Consider the following 23,202-nt stretch of genomic DNA (forward strand, 5'->3'; position numbering starts at 1 on the left):
TCTTTCCTGCAGCTTTGGAAATTCATTAACATGATAAAATGGGAACTAGATTGCACACACACCACACCCTCCACCCCACATTTCTTCTATGTTTCAGTCTTGTTAATATGTACAGTATTTGACTTTATGATGAGTCTGTTTTACAGAGGCATCTGAGTTACTGGGCTGCAGCCTGGTGTCTCTGTCTGGGTGTGAGTACACTGATAGTTGTTGCACAATGTCTTTAAGTAGAATTGATCTCCTCCCTGTGCAGAAAGAGAGGCTTTGTAGATAGTACTACATAGTGAAGCTTGTTTTGGGGGCTTAATTTAAATAGATTAGTTTTTAAAGTCACTCAGTAAGAACTGAGACATGGGCCTTTTTGCTGTTTGTGTGTTTGTTTAGTTGTTTTTCCCCAGCTGTTCCAAATATTAGATTGAGAAAGCCTGGTCTTAGGATTCTGTAATGTATAAAGGCACCTGTGACAACGATTAGAGGGAGAAAGGGAGTACAGATTGCCAGTCTGAGGTTGGTTAATTTCAGGTAAAGGACTTCAGTGTCATAACCTGCGGCTGTGTTGTTTTATTGGCACTGCAGAGCTCTAGTCATGGATTTAGACTTCACCATGTTTAAGTGTTAAACAGTATGCAAAAAGCAGGGGACTTCTGGATGAGACAGGAGACCAAGGAAATCGCTACAGGCTCTGGAAGGATGAGAGAATGAAAACTGTCATAAAGGAGCAGCCACATATTGTGATTGTTTGAGCACACTCAGGGTTTAAATGCCTCAAAATCATGGAACCATTTAGGTTGATAAGGACCGTGAAGTTTACAGAATCCAACATTAACACAGCACTGCCACTACTAAAGCCCAGCACTAAACCATGTCCCTAAGTGCCACATCCACACATTTTTAAATACCTTCAAGGACAATGTTTTCAGCTTTGAAGTATTTAATGTGCCTCAAAATATTCTATAAAACTATAAATATTTTATTTGAGACAAATTGAAGATAGTGAAGAAAGAAAAAACCAAATTCCTGAAATTAGGAGATTGAACCTACTGTAAATAGAATATATACAAGTTCTTTGGCTTGTCCAATTATTTAGTTCAGAATTATCACCTCTAACCATATGGTATCTTATATTAAAATAATTTGGAAATTTGTTACTGGAAGGTTCAGTGTAGTAACTGTAGATGGTTTGGATCACTGACAGCATGAGGTATTATGGCAGCTGTGAAGGAAAAAGTCAGAAGGTCAAAATCCATTAGAATTAGAAAACAAGAGACACACAGTCTGAAGAAAGCACTCTGATTTTCCTCTTCATCCTTAAGAACATGATTCAATTGGTCCTTGTCCTGCCACAGAAGTTAATATGGGCATATAAAACCAAACAAATTGAAAGCATTAAGCCATTGCTGTCTTAGCATGCTGGCTGCCTGTTGGCATGATGGCTGTTATAGATGGAGCTGTCCAAATTTGTGCACCCTACGTGCAGTTTGTTTGCTTTGATGAGCTGTCAGATTTAGATTTAAACTCTCTACCATCACTATCACCCCATGCTACCTCAGATCCTTCTTATTAGGCTGTCAGGCATTTGTCCGCTGCGTTTTGGAGGACTGGTTTATAGTGACAAGGGGCCATTACTTACAGCCATGTTTAGTCAGGCCTCTTTGCTGCAGGATAAATGTTCATTTTGCTAAATTGCACTGCAGGTTTGGCCAAGAGCTCATACCTCTGCTACGGCTCGCTGAGCCATTTGCATCTTAGGAATTGGAGCCCTAAGTCCTGTTCATTTAATCAGTCACTCCAGTGAAAATGGTGATGGAGTTGCCAAATTATTTCTTTGGTTAAAAGCAAGTCATGCTTTGCAATTCTGACTCCATATGCTTTTCCCTCAGGGTATAACCCCTGCATGTATTTAATTCCTACGTATTTTGCATGGCTGGAGCATTGATAAAGTCAACACTGTATTTATGTTTTTATTTCAAATACTGAAAGAAGCTGCGAAGGACAGTAGTACATAATAAGGAAAGCAGAAACTGATCGATTGTTAATTGCTACAGTACTTAAATATATTTTTCTTTATGAAAGCTTGTTGACAACCATTTCACATTTTAGAATTCCTTAAGTTATAAAACAAATGTTAGTTCCTTTAAAAATGAAAACTCAGTCCTTTCTCTTAATGTTTGCAGAGTTGTGGACTTGAAAAACTTGTACACAATTAAAATCACATTAGTGAATTCATACAGACAGACTTCCAAGTGAGGTGCTTGTTTTAACAATTTCATTCTGACTAGAACATTCCTGTTTTTTCAGTGGGAAGAGTTGTAACCAAGATCTGCCTTTGTAGCACATTGGCAATGGTCATGACTGATTCTTTTTCACTTGACACCCACTCTGCACGTTTCCAATAATGCTTAACTTTTGAGTAGGCTGCTTCAATTTATTAATGCAGGGGCAGACCATCCCTACCTCCAGATTTTTTCTGTAGAATCAGCAAGATGAAGAATATCAGGAAATTGTCAGATGAACATGGGAACTGATGAAGTGTGGCGTGTGGGGGTGTGGGCCTGTGTTTGAATGGATAGAATGGACACATTCCTCTTTCAGCAGCATCAAATATGTAGAATGTGCAGTGTCATTCTAAATATGCTGGATTTTACATCAGTACAAGTCACTGCTTCCTGAAGGGAGTTGCCTTCTAAATAAATCTTCCCTCAGTTCTGTGACCAGGTGTTCTCTCTGCTGATGCTAGGTTCTCCAGGTTGGCATTTGCATCCTGGGATGTCTGCCAGATGTTGCTATGTTGTCAGCACTCACGTCCCAGAATTCTTTTACTTTCCACAATTGAGTGTTCCTTTTTCCAGGCTGCTTTCAAAGCCTGGAAAGACTGTCACAGGTAACACCAGGCTCTGTGTTGCACTCAGCATGGCTGAGAATATGCAGTGACAGTGGTGGGTCTACAAAGCTGCACCTGTGATGGTGTGCTGGGTGAGAAGTCAAAAGAGGCTGTGAGGGCCAAGCAGCCAGGGGTTTGCAGATGTTCTTTTTCACAGAAACCTCAAAGGAATGTTACCTGTACAGGAAGAGTGTATGGGCAGACAGGGTAAACTTTAGTTACATGGATGTAGCCATTTGATAGAGAGCAATGCTGAGTAAGGAGTTCTTGACAAGGTCTGTGAACTCTCAATAATCATATATTTGTAGTTGTGGGGTCTTCATGGCGCCCAACACTCTTTTAAAAAACTTCATTCACATGTAAGAATAATCAGGTCAGGGAGAACACTTTTGAGCAGTAACGCCTCTAAATATTGACATTTTTCATAAGTGGAGCTCGAGTAAAACTCATGCATAGAAATACTATAGAAAAGAAAGCATACTCTGGTATATTATTAGGCAGGTAAGAAGAAGGAAAACTAGTATTTTAGAGTAGAAGTGATCTTTATAGTTAAGTATTCTGCATCAGAGCTGAGCTGTGCAATTGCTGGCCTGTCTCTGTTTTGGGAAGAAATTGTCTCACACTATTATTATGTTGTTTTCAAAGAAGCATAAAGAAAAGGTTGAAGTCTTGACAGCTATGACAGAGTCCGGTGCCATAATGTGTCACCAGATAAGTGATACTGTATAGTCTGTGGCAGTCAGCAAAGCACAGCAGCCACTATTTATGTGTCAACTTTAAAAGAGAGGAAGTGTTACCCGAAGGGAAGAGAATATCAGAATTTGACAGCCTGGTAGACATCTGAGGTTAAATGTCAGTTTTTGAATAGCTGTAACTTATGTATTCATTTTATGGGTTGAGATCTGAAATTCTAGACTTTAAATGCTCATTTGGTTACTTTATGGCACTTAAAAACATTGTGCCTAAGAACAGAGAAAAGTTTCCTGCTAGAGCAGATAATGTTAAAGGTTAGGTCATAGTTTTCAGGGTTTAACTTATGCTGTGTAAATATGTAGGTGCATATGTAGCCAGCAACAGGAGAGAGAGATGCATCTTGCTCATTTCCCATCTTAAATGTAAATTTATTTTCTGAAGTACTTTGTTTATTAGTTGGCTTCTTCTCATATCAAATTATTTTCATGCTTCCTGGGCTTGTAAGTTCTTATTTCATTTTAAAACTTTATATTAAACTCTCATTTTTATGCCTCCACAAGCAGCATACATAATGCATAGAAAGTAACTGTGTAGGTCTTGGTGTTGTTATGTTTTCCCCCTTTTCCTGAACAGAAGTTGTTTGTGCTTTGAGCATTTGTTTGTGTTTTGGTTTTCAACTTCCTAAGTACTCTTATTCCTTTATATTATTATTTGGAGCAGGAGACAACAGAGCCAAGATATTTCTATGGCTATTTTAATGATCTTGGAAGAGCAGAAGTTGCTAGCCTTCAAATAATATTTTCAGTGTTTATGAGGATCACTGTGTCTTGAGTCAGAGGCGCTGCATTTTCCTTCTCAAGAGAATTGCCAGTGTCTTTTTTATATTCTGAAGCCTATGTGATACTTTTCATAAAAATGGGAATTGAAAAGCCCTGATAATATGATGAAAAAGATCTGTTCCTGTGATTTCACAATTAGTCTTAAGTGTTGTAGACTAAAGTTGATAATACGTTCATGCTGTTTCATCCATTCTGTCTGCAGCTGGTTTTGTGCAAAACTGTTAGCAAATACATTTTTTAAGTGTATTATTTGAAAAATAATATTGTGTAGTTTTAAAGCCACCATTTCAGAATTTTGAGGATTTTAGTCTAGAAACTGGTAGGAAGTATTGGTCTCAAATACAGATTCTCTGCAGGGGAAGGATGGAGACAGACAACTGAGCTGTGACCTTTGTCTCCTGTTCCCCAGCTGTAGTGCAAGTTGTGTGTTCTCTTCTCTCTGCTTTTTGCCTTGAATGCAGCATGCAAATCTAACAGTCACTGACATCTGATGCCTGTATCCACAGATAAACTTCATAGGAAAAATTTCACAGCATAGGAATGTGCTTTTCTCTACATCTCCCTTCAGCCTGTTCATTCAGCAGACTGTGAGAGTTTTGAGGCTTTTGTGCTGCTTCACGTATTGCAAATGTGCCACTTTCTGTTGCATTTCTTTTTATAACCTCTTATACTAGCTTTTCTTAGAAGAGCATTGCCCACCTTAAAGAAATTTTTACATCTTTGAAAAATAGGTGTGTGATACATGAATAGGCATGTTGGTGGGTTCATCTAAACCCTGGCTGTGGGATGTTGTGCTCAGAACTGCCAATTGCAAGTGGAAGGGAGATCCTGGACTTGCTCTATATATATTGGCTTGATAGGCTTTGGCAACTGAATACAATCACAGTGGGTCAGACAGTGTCAGGGGGGAACTGAGAACAGGGAAGGAAAGGTTTGATGTGACTTGTTCTTGAGATAAAAGCTTTGAGAGGCCTTGTGAGACATGGATGTGCCTGTTTGTTTTCAGTGTTGTCAATTCTGGTCTCCCCTTCTCAGAAAGTATGTTAGAAGAGAGAATGAGGCAGCTGAAATAGTTCTAGTGTCAGGTGTCCTACAGGAAGAGACTGAAAAGATTGCAGCCTCAGCATGTGGGGATTGGCAGGCTGCACCTGCTGTGTTACAGTGGCTGTAATTCTTGAGGGGACATGGTGGGGAAGGATTGCATCCCCGTGTACAGGATTTCCTGTTGTTGCTGCACAGGCCCACAGATCTGAGTCAGGAGTGCATTTTATCTGTCCTCTATAGGAGGATGTCGCAGGTACTTGTCTTGGACTGTGACCTGAATATGAAATTTGAGTAAATCATTCTAGTACTTCTGTGGTTAGCTAGTGATTTTTTCAGATGAAAATTTGGTTCATTGCCTTGGAAAGAGTAAAATGCTTTCTTTAAAGGGCATTTGGTGACATGTTTTCTCAACTGCAACTTTTGAAATTTGTTTCTGTATCTCAGTCAGTGGATTATTGCAAGGTAAATTCAGTGAGGCACTACTGTGAAAATGTTACAGATTTGGTATGAAGCTAAGAGGACCTGTTTTTTTCTGTTTCTTTTGCATGGGTCCTGTTTTTGCAAACTTCTAATTCAATCATTATTTCTGAAGTAAATTTTTTTCCTTCTATTTTTTAACAGGTTCTTGAAGATGCAGAAGCTCAACATCTGTTCCAGTCCATTCTTCCTGATATGGTCAAGCTGGCACTCTGTCTCCCTAGTATCTGCACCCAGGTTAGCAAACCCAGCCTGCAAGTGCTCTGTGGCAGAGCACTTCTCTGCAAACTGTAGCTGATGGCTAAGGTCAAAATATCAGGGTCATGTTGTGTTCTTAATAAAAGCTGTAACTTTTGTGTTGAAGTCAGATGAGACCTAAGGAGTAGAATGGACAATACATATCTGCAATTATGTAATAGAATGCAAAAAAAAGGAAATTACACTGTCGTAGTTTTAGCCTGAACTTCAATAACCCTTTCCTTTCTATATGCTGAAGTTGCTTCTTGCATTTCTTAAATGAAATGGCCACACAACAAATCAGGTTGTAAAATCAACCTTAGAAACTGGAACAATTGAATAATCTGGTTCAATTTTTTATTCAATCAGATCTAATTTTTTATTTCAGATTTTTTTAAATCTTTGAAGTTGTATTTTCATAAAACTTTCATTTACTTGGGAACATACTTTATTCTGTTTAGACCTTGCACGCATACAAAACTTAACTAATTCTGTATTAATGCTGTGGGAGTTAGTTCTGTAAGGAGTAAAGCTGATAAAAGTGAGTAGGGCTGGTCAAGTGAGGATGTATGGTATGTAACATATTAGTAGGGTGACAACAATTTTTAAACTTCTTTGTTACCATTTTTTGAATTGATTCTATTAGGAATAAGCAGGGAAAATCTTTCCCCATTTTTTTTATGCTGCAAGAGTCCTGAAGTATATACATAATTTCAAGCTATGAATATTCCTTACTTTTTTTTGCTGGTAACTTGATGAGGGAGGTTGTTTGAAAATGCTAGGAAGATTCTGAACACAAGCCAAGCACATGACTTGCAAGATTTTTAGAGATCATGTACTGCTAGGCAATGTAAGTTGTGAAGATCTCTGTCAGACTAATTTTTTTGGTTAGACATAAAGATAAATTTGTTCCAATATAACACTATCCAAAATATTCTGTTTTTATAGGTTGGTAGAACTTATTAGAGTGAGCTTCCCAGGCTTTTTTTCCCCTTTCTGGCTGTGTGACTTCAGACATCATAATATAGCTTGCTAATTAAATAGCCAGAAGACAGAATGAGATTCAGTGAATGTCAATGTAGTAGTTATAAGACTAAAGAGATGCTTGTTTGTTTTCTGGAGTAAACAGGGCTGTGTATTCAACAGTGTAAATCAACAGCAGTTTCTGTTCACAACTAGAAGGATGAAAATGTAGCTGTACTGGAGCTAGGCTAATGTTGATGGCTGAGAATTTTGGAAGCAAGTGAAAACTCTGTTCTCTTTCACCTGTCCAAGTGGGTTTATTGTAGTGGTTACTGGACTCAGCAGTCAGAATGATGTGCCCCTGCCACATTCCATATTAACACATAATTTAAAAAATGAAATACCATGAATGTCGTGAGCCGAAGCTCAAAATCAGAAGTCTAATGCCTGATAAAATGAAAGATGTATAATGATTCAAGATGGGGAGTTCTTTCTTCCCTCTGCCCCTTTATTTCTTTTTATATTAAGGAAATCCTGACCAGAGTAAAATAAAACTTCAAACTGAAGACCAAAGTGAGGCCAAGCTTTTTGTTCATTCTGATTATAAAAGAATCAATAATTACACACTTTCTGCAAATACCATCGGTGTTATTTCTTCAAGTAGGATGGAAAAAAAATTCAAAGCAAGTCATAGAGTTATGATCTGTGGCATGACTTCCTTGTTTCTTTGTAAAGTTCAAAGCATGGTTATTGTAGCTGAAAGCATTCCCCGAGGGTTCTTAACTATACAGCTATTGAAAGTGGATTTTTTATTTCAGTTTTTAACATTGCCCAGGATTTGCAACATCCCATCTATTTTTTCACCTCTGCATTCCTGATGGTTTTGTTTGATAAGTTGTGCTTTCTTGATCTTTTTATTATTGATTAGAAATCTGCAGTTTTTCAGGCAAGCCCTTCTGAATTGTCTTGAATAAACTGTTCTTGACTTTAACTGTGCTGCTGATTAAAGGCTTTACCAACGGCCTAAATTACTCTTGCTCTAATATAACAAATGTAATTTTGTGCTTCTGTTTTTTCTTTCAAAAAGGGTAAGCTAATTATTCTTCTCTCTCCTTCCCTCCTTTCTCCCCTGCCCCTTCCTCCCCCTCATTTCTTTTGTTGGTAGCCAATACCTCTGCTGAAACAAAAGATGAATCACTCCATCACAATGTCACAGGAGCAGATCGCCAGTTTTCTGGCCAATGCTTTCTTTTGTACTTTTCCACGTCGCAATGCGAAGATGAAGTCTGAGTATTCCAGTTATCCAGACATTAACTTCAACAGGTATGGCACTCAGCAGTAAATGAACCTGATAACCCTGCCACAGAAATGAAACTCATTTGTTTCATGTTTCTGTCACTAAATTCACTAGTTTGCTTTTTGTCTGTTTTTCCTATTACCTCTAAGGGACAAGAAAACTGTGCATCTATGTAAGAAAGGATCTTGTGCACAGGAAGATATGATTAATATTCCAAATTTTCTTTTATGCATGAGCATGCACAGACACACTCTTGCTCTGGCATAATTAGATTGATACAATTCCCTGCCTCCTCATAAGCCAATCATCTGCAAATGGTATATCTTAGTTGTGCTTCAAGTGTTCTGTGTGTATTTAAATTAAAGGCTGGTGTTTCCCCAGCCACGTTTGTTGTCTCCTGTGTCATCAGTGGTGATCTGCACATTATGTCATATCAAGAGGACTTCATTCTTCAGCATCCATACTATTATTTTAAGGCAGTCGTAGAGCTGCATGTTAAAATTAACTTTTTATTTTTGCTGTAAGTTAGCCTAAGAAGGCCACAATAAGAATTTACTTCAAGATACTCTGATGTCTAAGCAAGCATTCTTTTTTTCTTAGTGCTAACTTACAGATTTGATTATAAATTTTTCTTCACATATTTTTTATAATTTAAATATGCTTATTTTAATTTTAAATGAGGGAAGTAGATGGAAGCATTTTCTGCTGCAGAATATTATGGTTCACATGGACTTGTAGATTAGAAATACAAGTTCATCATTTTTTTGGCACTTCCATACAAGTGTAGCTCAACCTTAAGTTTATCAGGCTGCAGCTTGGATAGATTATTGATCTAGAGTTTTCTTATTCCTCCCTGTTAACAGATGTAGTGTATGTGCTCTGACAGCTGAGATGAAGCACAAAAGCAGTGTTGCCTGTGATCCAGCACACTTGGGTGCATGTATTATGAAAGCTGTATTAGACTAGGACTTCTCAGAATAAATTGTCAGGCATGCCAATGTACTAATGATGGTTTTGGCAGCTGCTGCCTTTAAGGGCTATCACAGGTTTGTCCATATTGTGTATTTCAGAGGAGAGACCAAGGTCACTGTCTGGGTGGTTATCCCAAGAGTGCAGTGGGTTACAGAAGAGAAGTGTGGGTGGACATTATCGTGCCATACAATTCAATGCGTTTTTCTACCAATAGTTCCTAAGAACAAATCAATGAAAAGTGCCATTGGTACATTAAAAATACTGATGTTCAGAGCATTGAAAGAGGAGAGTGAAAGGTCTGGGAGGAGTTCCCTTTGACTGCACACTTCTAGGTGTATTTTGTGGTATTTTTAAAGGACTTCAAGCTACTGTTTTTTTTGATGTAATTTAAACATTTTATAAACCAAGCAGTTAAATTTTGCAAGTTGGATAATTTCTTACCAACTGTAGAATAAAAAGCTGGATAAAAAAAAGAAAAATAAAAAACTGGAGTAAATTCATATGCTCCTCTATAAAATTGCAGAGCAATGTAGGGTGATAATATTAGAGTGCTACTTGTGGTAGACTCGGGGCATAATATTGCAAACTACTTCTAAATAAAAAACCTTGGCAAATTATTAGGTAAATATTTTCCTGCTGTGGACTCAAAGAATGACCAGAATAAAGTATTGAGCATTCAGAACATTCTGCTCTGTTCCAGCCAGCCCAACATGGTTTTCTGACTTGGCTGCCTGGTGCTATCATGGTAAGGTCCCACAATGTTATTTAGAAGGGGCAGACAACCTTCAGGCCTTCCTTTTGCATTATGAATGAGGCAATGCTCAGCTTCAAGTCACATTGGGTAGAAAGCCATTTTTATTTGTGCAAGAACAGCAATATTGTTGCCAAACTGGAGAAAAGAAGGGAAGCTAATGTCCTCTGGTTATTGAGGATTAAAAGTGGCTCTTCCTCAGTGTTTGCCAATTTATGCATTTATTAGATAAGTACAGTTTCCTTTTCCATTCCTTTTTTTTACATAACCATTTGTTGCACCAAATCCACATTCCTATACCCCCTGTATTTTGAATTTGATAATAAGCAGATTAGTGAATTAGAATGCAAAGTGTGGCAGGCAGTGGATAAAATTTGAGAAAATGTGTCAGTGAGAGTGGGAGACTGGAAGGATAAAAGTAAAAGGAAGAGTTCTGGAGAGAATACTACAGGACCTGTACAGTTTTCTGCTACTGTATATAACCTGACTTAGTTAAAATTTAAAATGAGAGGGGAGAAGAAGGATAGATAGTATCTTATGGTTTTCTTTCTTCCTGTCAACCCCGTATTTTCCTGCCCTGCAAAGTTACTTCTTTAGTAGCAAGGACAGATTGAACGGTCATGTTTTCAGCTATTGTTTCAGACTTGTAAAGATGACAGGATTTGGTTCACTGCAGTGTGCGTTTTCAGCTTCTTAAAAAAAGCATTTTAGGAAGCTGGATGTACTCAAAAGGCAGTAGGCAATGACTGAAGTTAAAATATTTGTGACTTTTTTTCCTGCTCATAAAAATGTTTTGATGTAAAGGCTTTGGAGGCTGCTGCTCTGCTCTTTCTGCTTAGGGATGAGCATAACAGATTGTTCTGACATCAACCTTTTGTCCCCACAGTATTATGGTCTGTTGCTTTTTTCAGACTTAGTTCTTTACTCAGCATAATGCATTTGCTACATTCTGTGAGTGAATGACTTTGTTCTTAAGGTATCAAAAATAATCTGCTCTTGTTCCCTAACAAAGCCAAACTACTGAGTGCATGGATGCTAGCATTTGAGGGGCTTTTCTTTAGAAAAGGGGGTGTTCCTCCATTCCTTTATCCATGTCCTGTCTACACTCATACAAAAGGCTCCCACTCCTCCCCTCAAATCTCTGAGACTGAGAAACTAAAATTTGCAACTTCTGAGTTAGAAACACGACAGTGTATGTTTTCTTGTGGTTTTTGTTTTACACAGAAGTCTTTTGTCAGGTCACTTTATGCAGACTTGAACATTAATACTTTTTTATAAACCATAAAATAGTTATGGTTTTTACATTTAAATGCTGATATGTTCCTTTTTTCCTCCGTCTTCTCCCTCCTTTAGGTTTTTATGTGCTATTAATTACCATATTGTAAGTTCTACCCCTACTCTTCCCAAGGTACAAATCTGTTTGACAAAACAAGACAGTCACTGCAAGATAGTGTAAAATTTAAGACTCAAAGACATAAGTGCAGCTGATTGGAAGGCTGTTGTATGTGTTAGTATTAACACACATCATCTATGCTTTACCTCTCCTCTCCTGCTGTTAGTTTTGCCAAATGAGAGGAGAATCAATGTGACCATTCCTCCTGTGACACTGAAACACTTGGTTTAATGGTGTGTGTTGACACTGACTATTCGTTTTGATTCCTTGCCTTGCTACAGACTGACAGTCACCTGTGTATAATTAAATACTCAGTAATTTAATTGAATTCTTCACTTTTTTTGCTTTAATAGGCAGGGATGAGCCTATTATGAGTCTTAAGTCATTAATAAGATAATTAATTTCAAATGTAGTTGATAAAAGAATTAATAGTTGAAGAGCTTTAATATTTATGAATTTGAGTAGGTAGAATGACATCCATTCACTGGCCAAACATTAGATCATACTTAATAGCATAAAATATTGCTTCTGTTCAAAATATCAAGCTAAACTTAGAGTGGTCAATTTTTCTTTTTAAAAACGCTACTATAATAAATGTGATGACGTTAGATTGGGCAGCTTTATTCCAAAATAACCCATCACAAAAGAAAGAAATAACTGAATTGGCCATTTTATTTATCTTATTGATTGATATATTTTTCTTGGAAGTTGCATTCTGGTTGAATGTAAAACCTGCATTGCATTGACACTCTACATTTATGATGTTGGTTGCAGAGTGATGGTTGTAATTACACACTATAGAATTTGGTAAGTTAGGAAACTGTCTAGTTTGGTTATATATGAAAGCAAAATGTGAGGAAAAATGTCTGCAGTATTGAATTAGTGTTCTGAAAATGACACGCGTTTGCCAAGGACCTGCTTTGCTTCTGCTGTGTCTTTGACCTGCTACAGATGTTTTAGCTGTTCTCTTCCATTTGCCTTGTTCAAAAACTCTGTGGTTAAACTGAAGATGTAGTAGCTCCCATTAAAGGCACTGGGGTTGAAGTCATAACTGAAGGCAGTAAAGTCTAACAGCCTGAGCCTGGTAGGTCTTCTGGCAAATATATCAGTGTATGCTCTGGTCTGAAACCACCAGTATTCCACTGGGACTGAATTTCTTCATCTTTATCAAACAAACCTTTAAAGTAATTTCAAGTGATTGGAAATGAGGAGAAAAACACACTAGTTAAGATGTATTTCTTTTATGGAATATATAATATATGAAAGGAAATGGGAAACTGTATGGTACATTTATGCAGGAGAATTGAAATCTAATTTACCAGTAATGCAATTATCTCTCCATAAACAACATCAATTTCGTAACACTAATGAATATTCTCTGGGGAATAGATTATCTAATGACTTTGAGAGACTTGTTTTGGACTGACATATTTCTCCCCTGATAAGTGGTTCTAGATTTTCTGAATTAAAGGACACTGGCCCTACAAAACTCATTCTGTTATGCCTGCTTTGGGCACGTGAACTGATTAGCTTTGGATGGATTACTTTAAGTCCAGTGTAATTTTTTGTAAAAAAATTTTAATCAACATTTGTGTTTGGTAAATGTGGAAACAGTCTTTAAATAGACTTCTTCGAAAGGACACTATTCTTATGAATCTGGCTTAATTATTTTGCTGTAGTGATTAAACCAGTACTGAATCTCAGTGTTTTTTGGCTTAGTAAATATAGTCATGTCGTCGAGAACTTAGTTGTACCCTGCTGTTGGTTGTCCCTTGTTTTAGATCCCCCAGGATAAAACATTTTACCCCACTATTCTCTGGTGTTGAGTACTTGCAGTTAGCATCTTATCATTTCATTGAGGTCAGATAAAACCTGATGCATTTCAATTCTCATAAATCACCAAAACCTTTTGTTAAACAGATTTGTAGTGCACCAAGTTACTTGCCACAATAAACAGAATGACAGAATGAAAAGCACAGCGAAGAGACGTGTGAGTATATGGGAGTGTCTGAGATAAAAGATAGTTTTTTGCATCTAGATTTCCTAACAAAATTACATTGCTCCATGTTTTTGTTTACACACATCTTAAAAGTAATTATTTATCTACAGATGAAATTCTACTTCAGCATAAGGTTATTGAATAGTGCAGTGTTCCTAAATAACTTCTCAGATGACGACAGTGTGTACCTATAACACCTCACAGTAAATAAGAAATTGCCCATGAGGTTGAAATATTGAATGTTTTGGTTTTTTCCTGCTTGATATGAAGGAAATTAGAGAACTCTAAAATGACATCCTTTATAAGCTGAGAGAAGGAAGGCAGCTTTAATACAGACAGATAGAATTCATGTTGAGTGGAAGAGGCACACACCAGGCACCACAGAAGAACTGAAGTTGCTGTACCTGACCTGTGGGAGGTTGTGCTCTGTGTTTCTATCAGGAGATGCCAGATGTGGACAGTGGCATTTCCTTTTGTTTTTTTCAGAGGGATGGTCAGTTTGCCTGCCTTTCATCTCTCTGGAAGGAATTTATCATTTAAATTATTCTGCTTTTGATTTCCATTAAGTCCAAATTTCATAAAGTAAAATTGTAATATGTTGAATAGTTTTCCTTCTGTTTACCACTTAAAATATTTTTAGTGACTGCAGGACTTCCTAGTAAGGGTTTATATATTAAAGATACAAGAATGTCCCATTTTAAATTTGCTAAGTTTTCTTTATCTTGCATTATCTTATTGATGTTTAGGTATTTATATTTAAAGCTTTCTAGGCTACTGGTCTCCAAACTTTTTTGATCACACATGCTTATCAGTAAAACATTTTTGAGCAATGTATTGTATTTATACTATATATATATATTTATACATGCCAATGTATTTGTATTCATTTACTTAGGAGTTACGTACATGTGCTACTTTACTAATATTTGCATTCTAAAACATGGAAAAAATTCAGAAAGGATGAGATAAAGATGAAATAACCACTACTTCGATTTTTTTTTTATTTGATGAATGGGACAAAAATATATTCTTCCTGCAGCCTACTGGATTGTCTTGCACACCACCTGGGGTGCTTTGGAGACCACAGTGGGTCTCTGGGGTATTGCTGTTCCCAAAATACAGTGTAGCTTGTTTCTCTTGGGAAAGGAAGCATAAATTATAGCATTTAAACACTTTTTGCAGCTCCATTCTTCATGAAAAGTCCTTGACTGGTCCTGTCTGCAGTCTTTTTCACTGAAATGAAGCTTTAGAGATTTAAAACTCCATTTTAAAAGGCAGATATATGTTTCTGTATGGGGGAAACCCCACCCAATCAATAATCAACAAAACAGCATTCTCAGAAAACACTTAAGACAAAGGATATGGATAATTTATGTAATTCCAGTTATTCCTATATGGTAAACAAGTTTTCTTTCATATATTTAGATAATAAAATTGCTATCTGTCCCATGGAATTGTGTGATAAGCACACATAATTACAGACACATTTCAGATCTTGCATGGTGGGCTCCTCTCTCTCTGTGCACATGAATGCACTCAGCTTTGCTTGACCTTCGATACACTAATATCTATAGGCATTCCTTAATGTGGATGTGACTAAGGTTGCCTTGAGCACAAATGAATAAAAAATGTCAAATCATACTGAGAGAGAATCCTTCTGAAACTGTTTTGATAAGCTGTGCTTAGTATTAGAAGTCAAAGCTCAAAAAATACTTCATTAGAAATATACTGGTTTTGAAAAAGAGAGTTTTATATTTCTTGTTTGTTCCTGAAACTCCACTTTTTTATTCCAAGAGGTTGGGAATTGCAGGAGAAAGATGGAAGAGGTGCTTATGTGCTCCCCAGTGCAATAAATGCAATCCTGAATGATGAGTTTATTGGACCATCCAACACTATATTAGATTTTCTTTAGAGTGCTGTGTGTCAACCTGAAATTTCAGCAGTTCCCATTGAAGATTCTCAGCACCTGTGAATACTCAGCCACTTAATCAAAATAGCCCTCAATCGTATGGAGGACAGTACAAGTTTGACAGTAACATAGTTAAGTATATTATTTCCACCCCTACATGTATATATACATCAGGTAAGCATAGGCTTGAAATGGAGCAACATAGAAAAAGCAAGATCCTTGATTTATTCCCTTTTCTAAGTGTTTTGTTATCCAGTGCCTTAGACCAAAACTGTTTAGTGATAAGCTGTGTTCTTGAGGTGGAAGGAAACATCTATCCAGTATTTTCATTTCTGCCTTAACTTTGCATCTTTCCCCCTGCTCAGTCCCTTTACTGGGTGAAATGCATCTATCCATATGACTTCTGTGTAAGTCCATCTTTGACTTCTATTTGTAGGAGAAGATCAGGTTTTAGTTAAATGTTTTTTACTTGTTCAGATGTTCTGTTATCTTTAGTGAGATCCCACTAAAATGTAAGAAACAACAAAAGTGTTTCTTTAAGTCCAGTAGTAAAGACAAAGGCACTTTTTGGTTCCTTTGGGTAGTGGAGGAAACAGTACACATGGTTAATTGTAGGGATCACAAGTACAAAACTGTGCATCCACACTTCTTCAAAGAGTACCCATGAAATGCCATGGATTTATGAATGGGAATTATTATTTGAAGTATGATTCATACTGCACATTTTTACATATTGTTACAGTGTGTACACCTTTCTAGGTCTTACAATAGGTTCCAACTTCAATGTAAAGACATGATTATTCTCTTTGAAAAGAAACATTCAAAGGAAGCCCAGCCTGGGTATGGAAATATCATTAGGAAATTATTGACCTGGGAGATTAAATCACGTGATTGTAATGGCTCCTGCTGGAGCCAGTTCTTAGACTAACATCGGGGGAGCAATTTAACTCCTTGGAAATTAAATTTTACAGGTAAATACTGTATTTTAATTTTAGCTTAATCGGAAACAGTGTATTTGGGAACTGTTTACTTAAGCTGGTTCAAATTCTCCCCAGTAAACTCCATGCAAGCCAAGGTCACTTTTGTGAAGCTCTTAATGATCTTAAATAATTTTTCTCTTGTGTTATTGTCAATGCACTCTTTGAAATTCCTTGCAAGTTTGAGGTCCACTTGCCTCAGCAAAGAAGGAGCTGGGAGTAGGTTCTTTGGAGCTTTTAACTCCAGCTTTAGAAGGTGGAAATGTTGGTTGCAAATATGACAATTTTCAGTTGACAGTCAAGACTGAAAACGAGAATATGTATTGCACTTTTTAAATGCTTCTTTTTCCACCCCAATTTTTTTAGGAAAATGCTCATGCATGTTTTTGTAATAATTGTTGAAATGGTATGAACTGTTGCCATGTAACTTTACTGTATGCTTACTTCACAAAGCATTCATTAATTCTTACTATTTTTAGTATTTTATTTATCATATATTGTATTTATCTTCAAAACAATTAAATGTCTGAATATTTGCTAGGAAAGATTTTTCATTTAGCCACAATGACTTTAACAATCTACAGTGTCATAAACACGAAGTTCACACATCTACTTTCTTATGTTTTGTAATCTCTGGCCTCAAATACCTAAATGTATCTCTGTGGAGGTCTTCTGTTTGATTAACATTGCTACTCCCCTGGCATGGCTGAAGAGCCAGAGATGAATTTGGTGATCAGTCCTGGAGGCTTTCTTAGTTCCTGTAGCTGATAAATTGAACTTACTGCTTGGCAGTGGGAACATCCTGTACAAAGCTTACATGTGCAGTTGCCACTAAGATTTTAATTACTTCACCTGAAAGTGGACTTACAGTGCTTTGCATTTGATTTACAGTGCACTTCATCTGGATGAGTTCTTTAATTGAAATTAATGGCTTTTGGCCCTAGGTGGTTCTGTCAGGAAATTATGTGATTTTCACTTAGATTTTTGGATGGATTTTTAGTAGGATCTGTGTTGCAGCACTTGAAGCATAATGTTATTAAGTATCTTAGTGATGCCTTCATATAGCTCTATTCTTTAAAGTATTTGCTTCAAAAATAAGATTTTCATTATTTCGCCCAACTGATTATTTCAGGAACAAGATTCAAGGTTAAAATGTTTGTAACTTTGCCATGTGATGGCCTCATTTAAGTTAATGGGGTAGGACAAGGCCATTTTTGAATCATGTAAATATGACTTGCTTTTCCTGTTGCATTCACAAATATAACTATTTTAGTGACCTGAGTTGCTTCAGGCATAGTTCTGCACCTTTCCTGCCCAGCCTGCTGTTTATGCTGGATCACATATTGCCTTTGTGACATGAAGAACTCTCACCTGAGAGTTTGCAATGTAAGCACGATGTCACTTTGATGTGAAGAGGCAAAAAAATTAGTAAAGGCATGATCAGGCTGACAGACAAACAAACCAGTTTAAAGGCTTCATACCAAATGAGACTTCCACATAAGAGGTTGGGGGGTAATTTAGGCAACATCTGCGCATACATGCACACATTGACTCCTTTTATAAAGCCGTTTTTACCTGTGCAAGTTCAAGGCTTTGATGGAACTTTCATATAGTCCCATGTTAGAATGGACTGTAGAAGTCAGGAGTTTACCTTCCTAAAGTACTTGTTCACTGTTCAAACAATAAAATGCTAATAAAATTAACCTCTGTGACTTAATGCAGATTTCAGATGCAGTTGATCTCTTCAGCCTGTACACATCATAAGGATTTTTAAATGCTGAAAAAAATTTAGTTCACTTCTCTGCTGAATCTAGTTTAATTCACCTCTCAGCATTCTGGTTTTAAAGGCAGATTGTTGTTCCACTACACAGAAACAAATGAATAATGTTGTGTCATTGCTTTACTTAGACTGTTTATTGGGGGGGAATCTTATATCCTTAGGGCTTTCAGTGGATCAGACATCTTTTTGTAAACTTCCTATTCAAGGGTATTATTTCTGAAGTCACTGCTGTTCTTCCTTCCAGATAAATTCCATTATGTGTTGCCAATAACAATGCCTTGTCACTCTGCTGGAAGTGAAATTAAGTAATGTGTGCTCAAATTGCTGGAAGATAGATGATGCAGTAAAAGTATTTCAGCTAACCTTAAAAGAATGCATTCACTTAATGGCTAAAAAAAGGATCCTTCGTTTTAATGCTTAGGTTTTTTACAAGTGTCTGTTAGAATGGCTGTAACAAGCCAGTGGATGGAGCCATTTCTGTTGGGGGAAGGTTCTTTTCTTTAGAAATGCTGCTGGTGCAGTGCAGCTCTTGAAAACAACAAGGTTGCATTAATTCTGCTGAGCATCTCACTGAGCTTAAAGGAGGGTGACATTTGGATCTTGGAGTACTCAACATCTATGTTTTCACCCCTTGGTCACTTAATGACCTGTTAAACATTTCAGTTTCTTGCAACTAAAACTAGTATATTTCCAAAATATTCATATTGAAATTACATTTCTTGGTATTTTGGAGCGAGAGAAGCATTCACTTGGCATCTTCCTCAGAAACACAGCAAGTCAATAAACTCATTAGTCCTAAAATCTTGAATTACAGAGGGGCTGTCTAGAGTGTTCTTTCTGCAGTACAGTACTTAAATGCAAAGCTAATAAAATGTGTGCATAATAATTACAAAAAATCAAATTGCAATTAGTCAGTAGCACTAATTGCTCTGCATTGTATCCCTGAAATCTAATTGTTTGTTTTTATTTCCTGTTTTTCAGGTTGTTTGAAGGGAGGTCACCAAGAAAGCCTGAGAAACTTAAGACCCTTTTCTGCTATTTTAGAAGAGTCACAGAAAAAAGTATATCCTTTATTCTTTTTTTGAGTTGCAAAACAGATAGATGAAAAATTTAATCCCATTAAACTTAGAAATGTGTACACAGCCATGATGGAAGTATTTAACAAAAGACAGCTTGCAAAATACACTGATTTTCATGCTAATGCCACTTCTTAGCATACGTATAATGCATGCAAGCAAATTATTTGCCCAGAGCTTATTCTGTTTTATTTTTTTCTGATAAATATTTATAAATATATATAAATATATATGGGGTGTGTGTGAAATACAGAAATATATTTTTAGCCCTCTGTGTGTATATATATATGTGTGTATGTATCATTGTGTAGATATAAATATATGTATATATATAATGCTAGTAATATATCCAACCACTTGCATCACCACTTCAAAGTGAGGCTGTAGAGGGAACTTGGCACCATTATAGCCATTAAATCACAGATTACAGATTTTGAGTCAGGCTTCACTTTTCCTGCAGAATGCATATTTAGTCTTTTGACTATAATGTTTGGAGTTCTGAGGGATTTTCCCCTACTTGTGTTGGTATTTCAGATTTTTCCCTTCTGTGGTTCCAGAGCAAAGCTGTTTTTAGGTTTGCCCAGTTCAAATAAAACAAATGATAGCAAGACATGAGATATCTCCTGCTCTTGGAGAATTTAATGCATAGTCACATCTTCTGTAATTACCAGAGATTTGAACATTTGCATAAGCTTTCAATAACAGATCTATTGAAAACTACCATAGCTCATATATTGCATTTGTGGGGAGACAGATTTTACTGTAGTAGCATACATCAGATCAGCAGCAACATCCTTACAATAGTCTTTTTTTTTAAGAACTTTTTTTTTACACGTCAGCAGTTTACTATTAACTTCATATTTTCTCAGAAGAGTTTGTTTTAAAAGAAGGACAGATTTAAACTATTCAATATAAAAGCCCCTTACTTGGTTTGGGCCATCTTCATCATTTTAATTCACCACAAAATAAATGCAGCTATATCCTATTTTAGCTGTCAGACTTTAAGCAATAGCAATAGAACTAAATCTCTGAGCTAAAAAGTAACTTGTGATCTATGTGTGGGACTGAGAAGAGATACAGTGTACCAGCTTTTTTTAATACCTGAGTTATAATGTTTTTGTGCAAACCAAATCCTAAATTGATGCAGCTGTCCCTGAGCCCCTGAGAATATGAACTCTGATGGGAACATGCTTTATGAAACTACCATATTAGATTTCCTAACATTATAACTTTAAATAATATTTAATGAGATTCTTGAATGCTCTTTCCTTGAATTAAAAATTTGTATCGTACCTTTAAAATATGTCATTTCTTATTCTTTATTTTCTCCCAGGAATTTGTAAGGATTAAGTAACTTGGCTCTATAAATTACTGTAATAGTTTTGTAGCTCTTTTTATTGTAAATAATAATTGAGTTCTCTGTAAAAGAACACAGTGGAAATGAAGACTTTGTACTTAAAAGGTGAATGCTTGATTTGCAGAATACCACAACTGATACCAGAATTCCCTTTGAAAGATCACTTGATTATTATGCTTGAAAGCTATGCACTTTTTTTCAGAGAAAGTAACCTTTTTTTAAACCTAAATTTGAAAGCAAAGCATAGGACTAATTAAGGCTTGTTTAGAAGGATGCATTTGTCCTTGACATAATGTTCTCAATGTTTTCATAAATCACAGTAGATTTACTGTAGCAGAGAAATCAGTCTTAATTGAAGATTTTATTAAGATTGTATCACCTAATAAAAGGTTTAGATTTTCTTTCTGTTGCAAATCTGAACTTTTTTGAGTGAAATAAGGAGAAAAGATGATACTGCCCCTTCCTGCAATGAACAGCAGCTCCTCTTTTTCTCTCAAGGGCAGGAGTCTTTTCTCAGCTGGAATACAGTGAATTTCACCTCCATCCTGGCAGGGTTAAAAACTGCCTGATTCGGAATCTGCTAACACTGCATGCTTATTGACATAGTTGGACTTTCTTGAGCTGCTGCTTCCTCCCTCCATAGGTTGAATATTCTTTGGCACTGAACAGTTGTTGATTTTAAAGGTTCACAATCTCTTTTTCTCTAAAGCAGTACAATTTACTGCAACTACTGAGTCTTTCTAGTAGTGTTTAGTGTTGTTAAAGTGAAAATCACTTAAGATATAGTTTTTCCTAGATCTGGAAAAACTGAAATACTCAAACTGCAAGGTGGGAGGGGAAGTAATATTTTGGTCTTCATGTTACCTGTCTTCAGTTCGAGGATGGGCTGTCAGGGAAAAAATCAGAGTCACTCTTGAGGAAAGTTAAGCTCTTGGTATCTACCAAGGAATGATGTTTGTAGTTTTCAAAGATTACCTGTTAAGATAATCTATGGGCTAAGCACCCACACTTAATACATTTTCCTTTGGGGTTGGTTTGCCTGTAGAACCTACGGGATTGGTGACGTTCACAAGGCAGTGTCTCCAGGAGTTTCCAGACTGGGAGAGGTAAGTCAAACATCTGTTAATGTAAGAAGTTTCTTAAGTCCACAATAACTGAGTGTCATTCATTTGGAGTTGATTCAGGTCTAGAGGTACTACAGGAAACAATCTTTGCTATGGACTGTTGCAGAAAGAAATACAGAGGGCAGTGGCTGAATTGCCACAAGTAGTTTGTGTCCTGAGTTTTCCCATATGTTTGTCTGTAAAGCAAACAAGTATTAGTTGAAGTATTAAAACAGTACTATATCTTTGATGCTGTTGCTTGGGGGAGGGATTATATTACCAATCATTTCTTGATTTAAGAAATGACAAGTAATGAACTATGGGTGATGATCAGCATGAGCGCAAGTATTGCAGCTTCATTGCTGGGGAACAAGAAAAACTTAGAACTTCAGATGTGGGATTTTATGGTAAAAGGTGGAAAAATTGAACAAATGACTATGTTAAACTTTTCTACATTGTTTCTGCTAGGCAAACCTTTTTTTAATCAATCAGGGGGTTTGTTTGTTTGTTTTTATTTTTTTTTTAAACCACCTTATGTTTAAGGTGTGTAAGCAGTTAAGCAGTTGAGGTTTGGGTGAATTTTGTTTTAAAATGAATGTTTTTTTGTGGGGGTTCTTAAATGATCACTTCTGTGCTATATTTTTCCTCAATGGTAGATCTCAGAAAAAACTATCTAGATTGCATGTCACCTATGAAGGCACCATCGAAAACAATGGGCAAGGTATGCTACAGGTAAGTGCATATAACAGTTCATGTGAATTTCATGTTTTTGTTGTACTTTCATGGTCTGCCAGCTTAACAAAGTTACTTGTTTATCCTCAACTGACTTAAATGACAAGATGTTATGCAGCATAAAAAAAAACCTATCAGTTAATTCCATGGGCAGTCTTAGTACTGTCAATGTTCCTCAGCTCATCTAAGTAGCACAGGTACCTGTTACAGAAAGGGCTGACAGAAAATCACAAGTCTTGGACAGCTTCAGGTCTTCTGGTTCAAGCCAGGATCAAAGATTGACAGGACAAAAGGTTCAGGCTGCAATCTTGATGACTTGTCAAGGGTTTCAGTTTATTTAAAAAAAAATTATTCTTGTGCCCCAGACAGTGACCAGGTCAGTGATCCAAGAGACTTTCTTGCTGCTGCCAGCACCAGTGTTTTAGTCTGGGAGGCAGTCAGCAAAAGAAATTCATAAGGAGGATGTCCTGTCTGTAGATATGATAGAGGAAGGAACACATTTGAGTTGTCAGACCAGTTGTTTGCTTTCTGCTTTTCTTTAAAAGAAAAAAGTCTGCCTTGTAGAATTCTTTTACAAAAAAAAGGAAAAATTAGAACTGTTTTAACCAGGGACAAGTACTGCATTGGAAGAGGAGAAATGAGACATGGAGAATTTTTTTCTTCAATGCTTTTTTGCTCAGAATTTAAAATGTCTTATAACTTTATGAAACTGGAGCACTCAA

General features: G+C 36.6%; 1 protein-coding gene across 3 annotated transcripts in view; it reads left to right on the forward strand.

Moving 5' to 3' along the window:
• PARG (poly(ADP-ribose) glycohydrolase) overlaps positions 1–23,202 on the forward strand; it is a 59,479-nt gene that overhangs the window by 18,577 nt on the left and 17,700 nt on the right. For all 3 annotated transcript variants that reach the window (XM_030275838.4, XM_030275839.4, XM_041717012.2), the window contains 5 exons: positions 6,079–6,171; positions 8,300–8,457; positions 19,194–19,273; positions 21,691–21,751; positions 22,405–22,480. In XM_030275838.4, the coding sequence (XP_030131698.4) occupies positions 6,079–6,171; positions 8,300–8,457; positions 19,194–19,273; positions 21,691–21,751; positions 22,405–22,480 (468 nt within the window). The remainder of the gene's footprint in view (positions 1–6,078; positions 6,172–8,299; positions 8,458–19,193; positions 19,274–21,690; positions 21,752–22,404; positions 22,481–23,202) is intronic.

The sequence above is a fragment of the Taeniopygia guttata genome, chromosome 6 (assembly GCF_048771995.1).
Source record: "Taeniopygia guttata chromosome 6, bTaeGut7.mat, whole genome shotgun sequence".
NCBI classification, from domain to species: Eukaryota; Metazoa; Chordata; class Aves; order Passeriformes; family Estrildidae; genus Taeniopygia; species Taeniopygia guttata.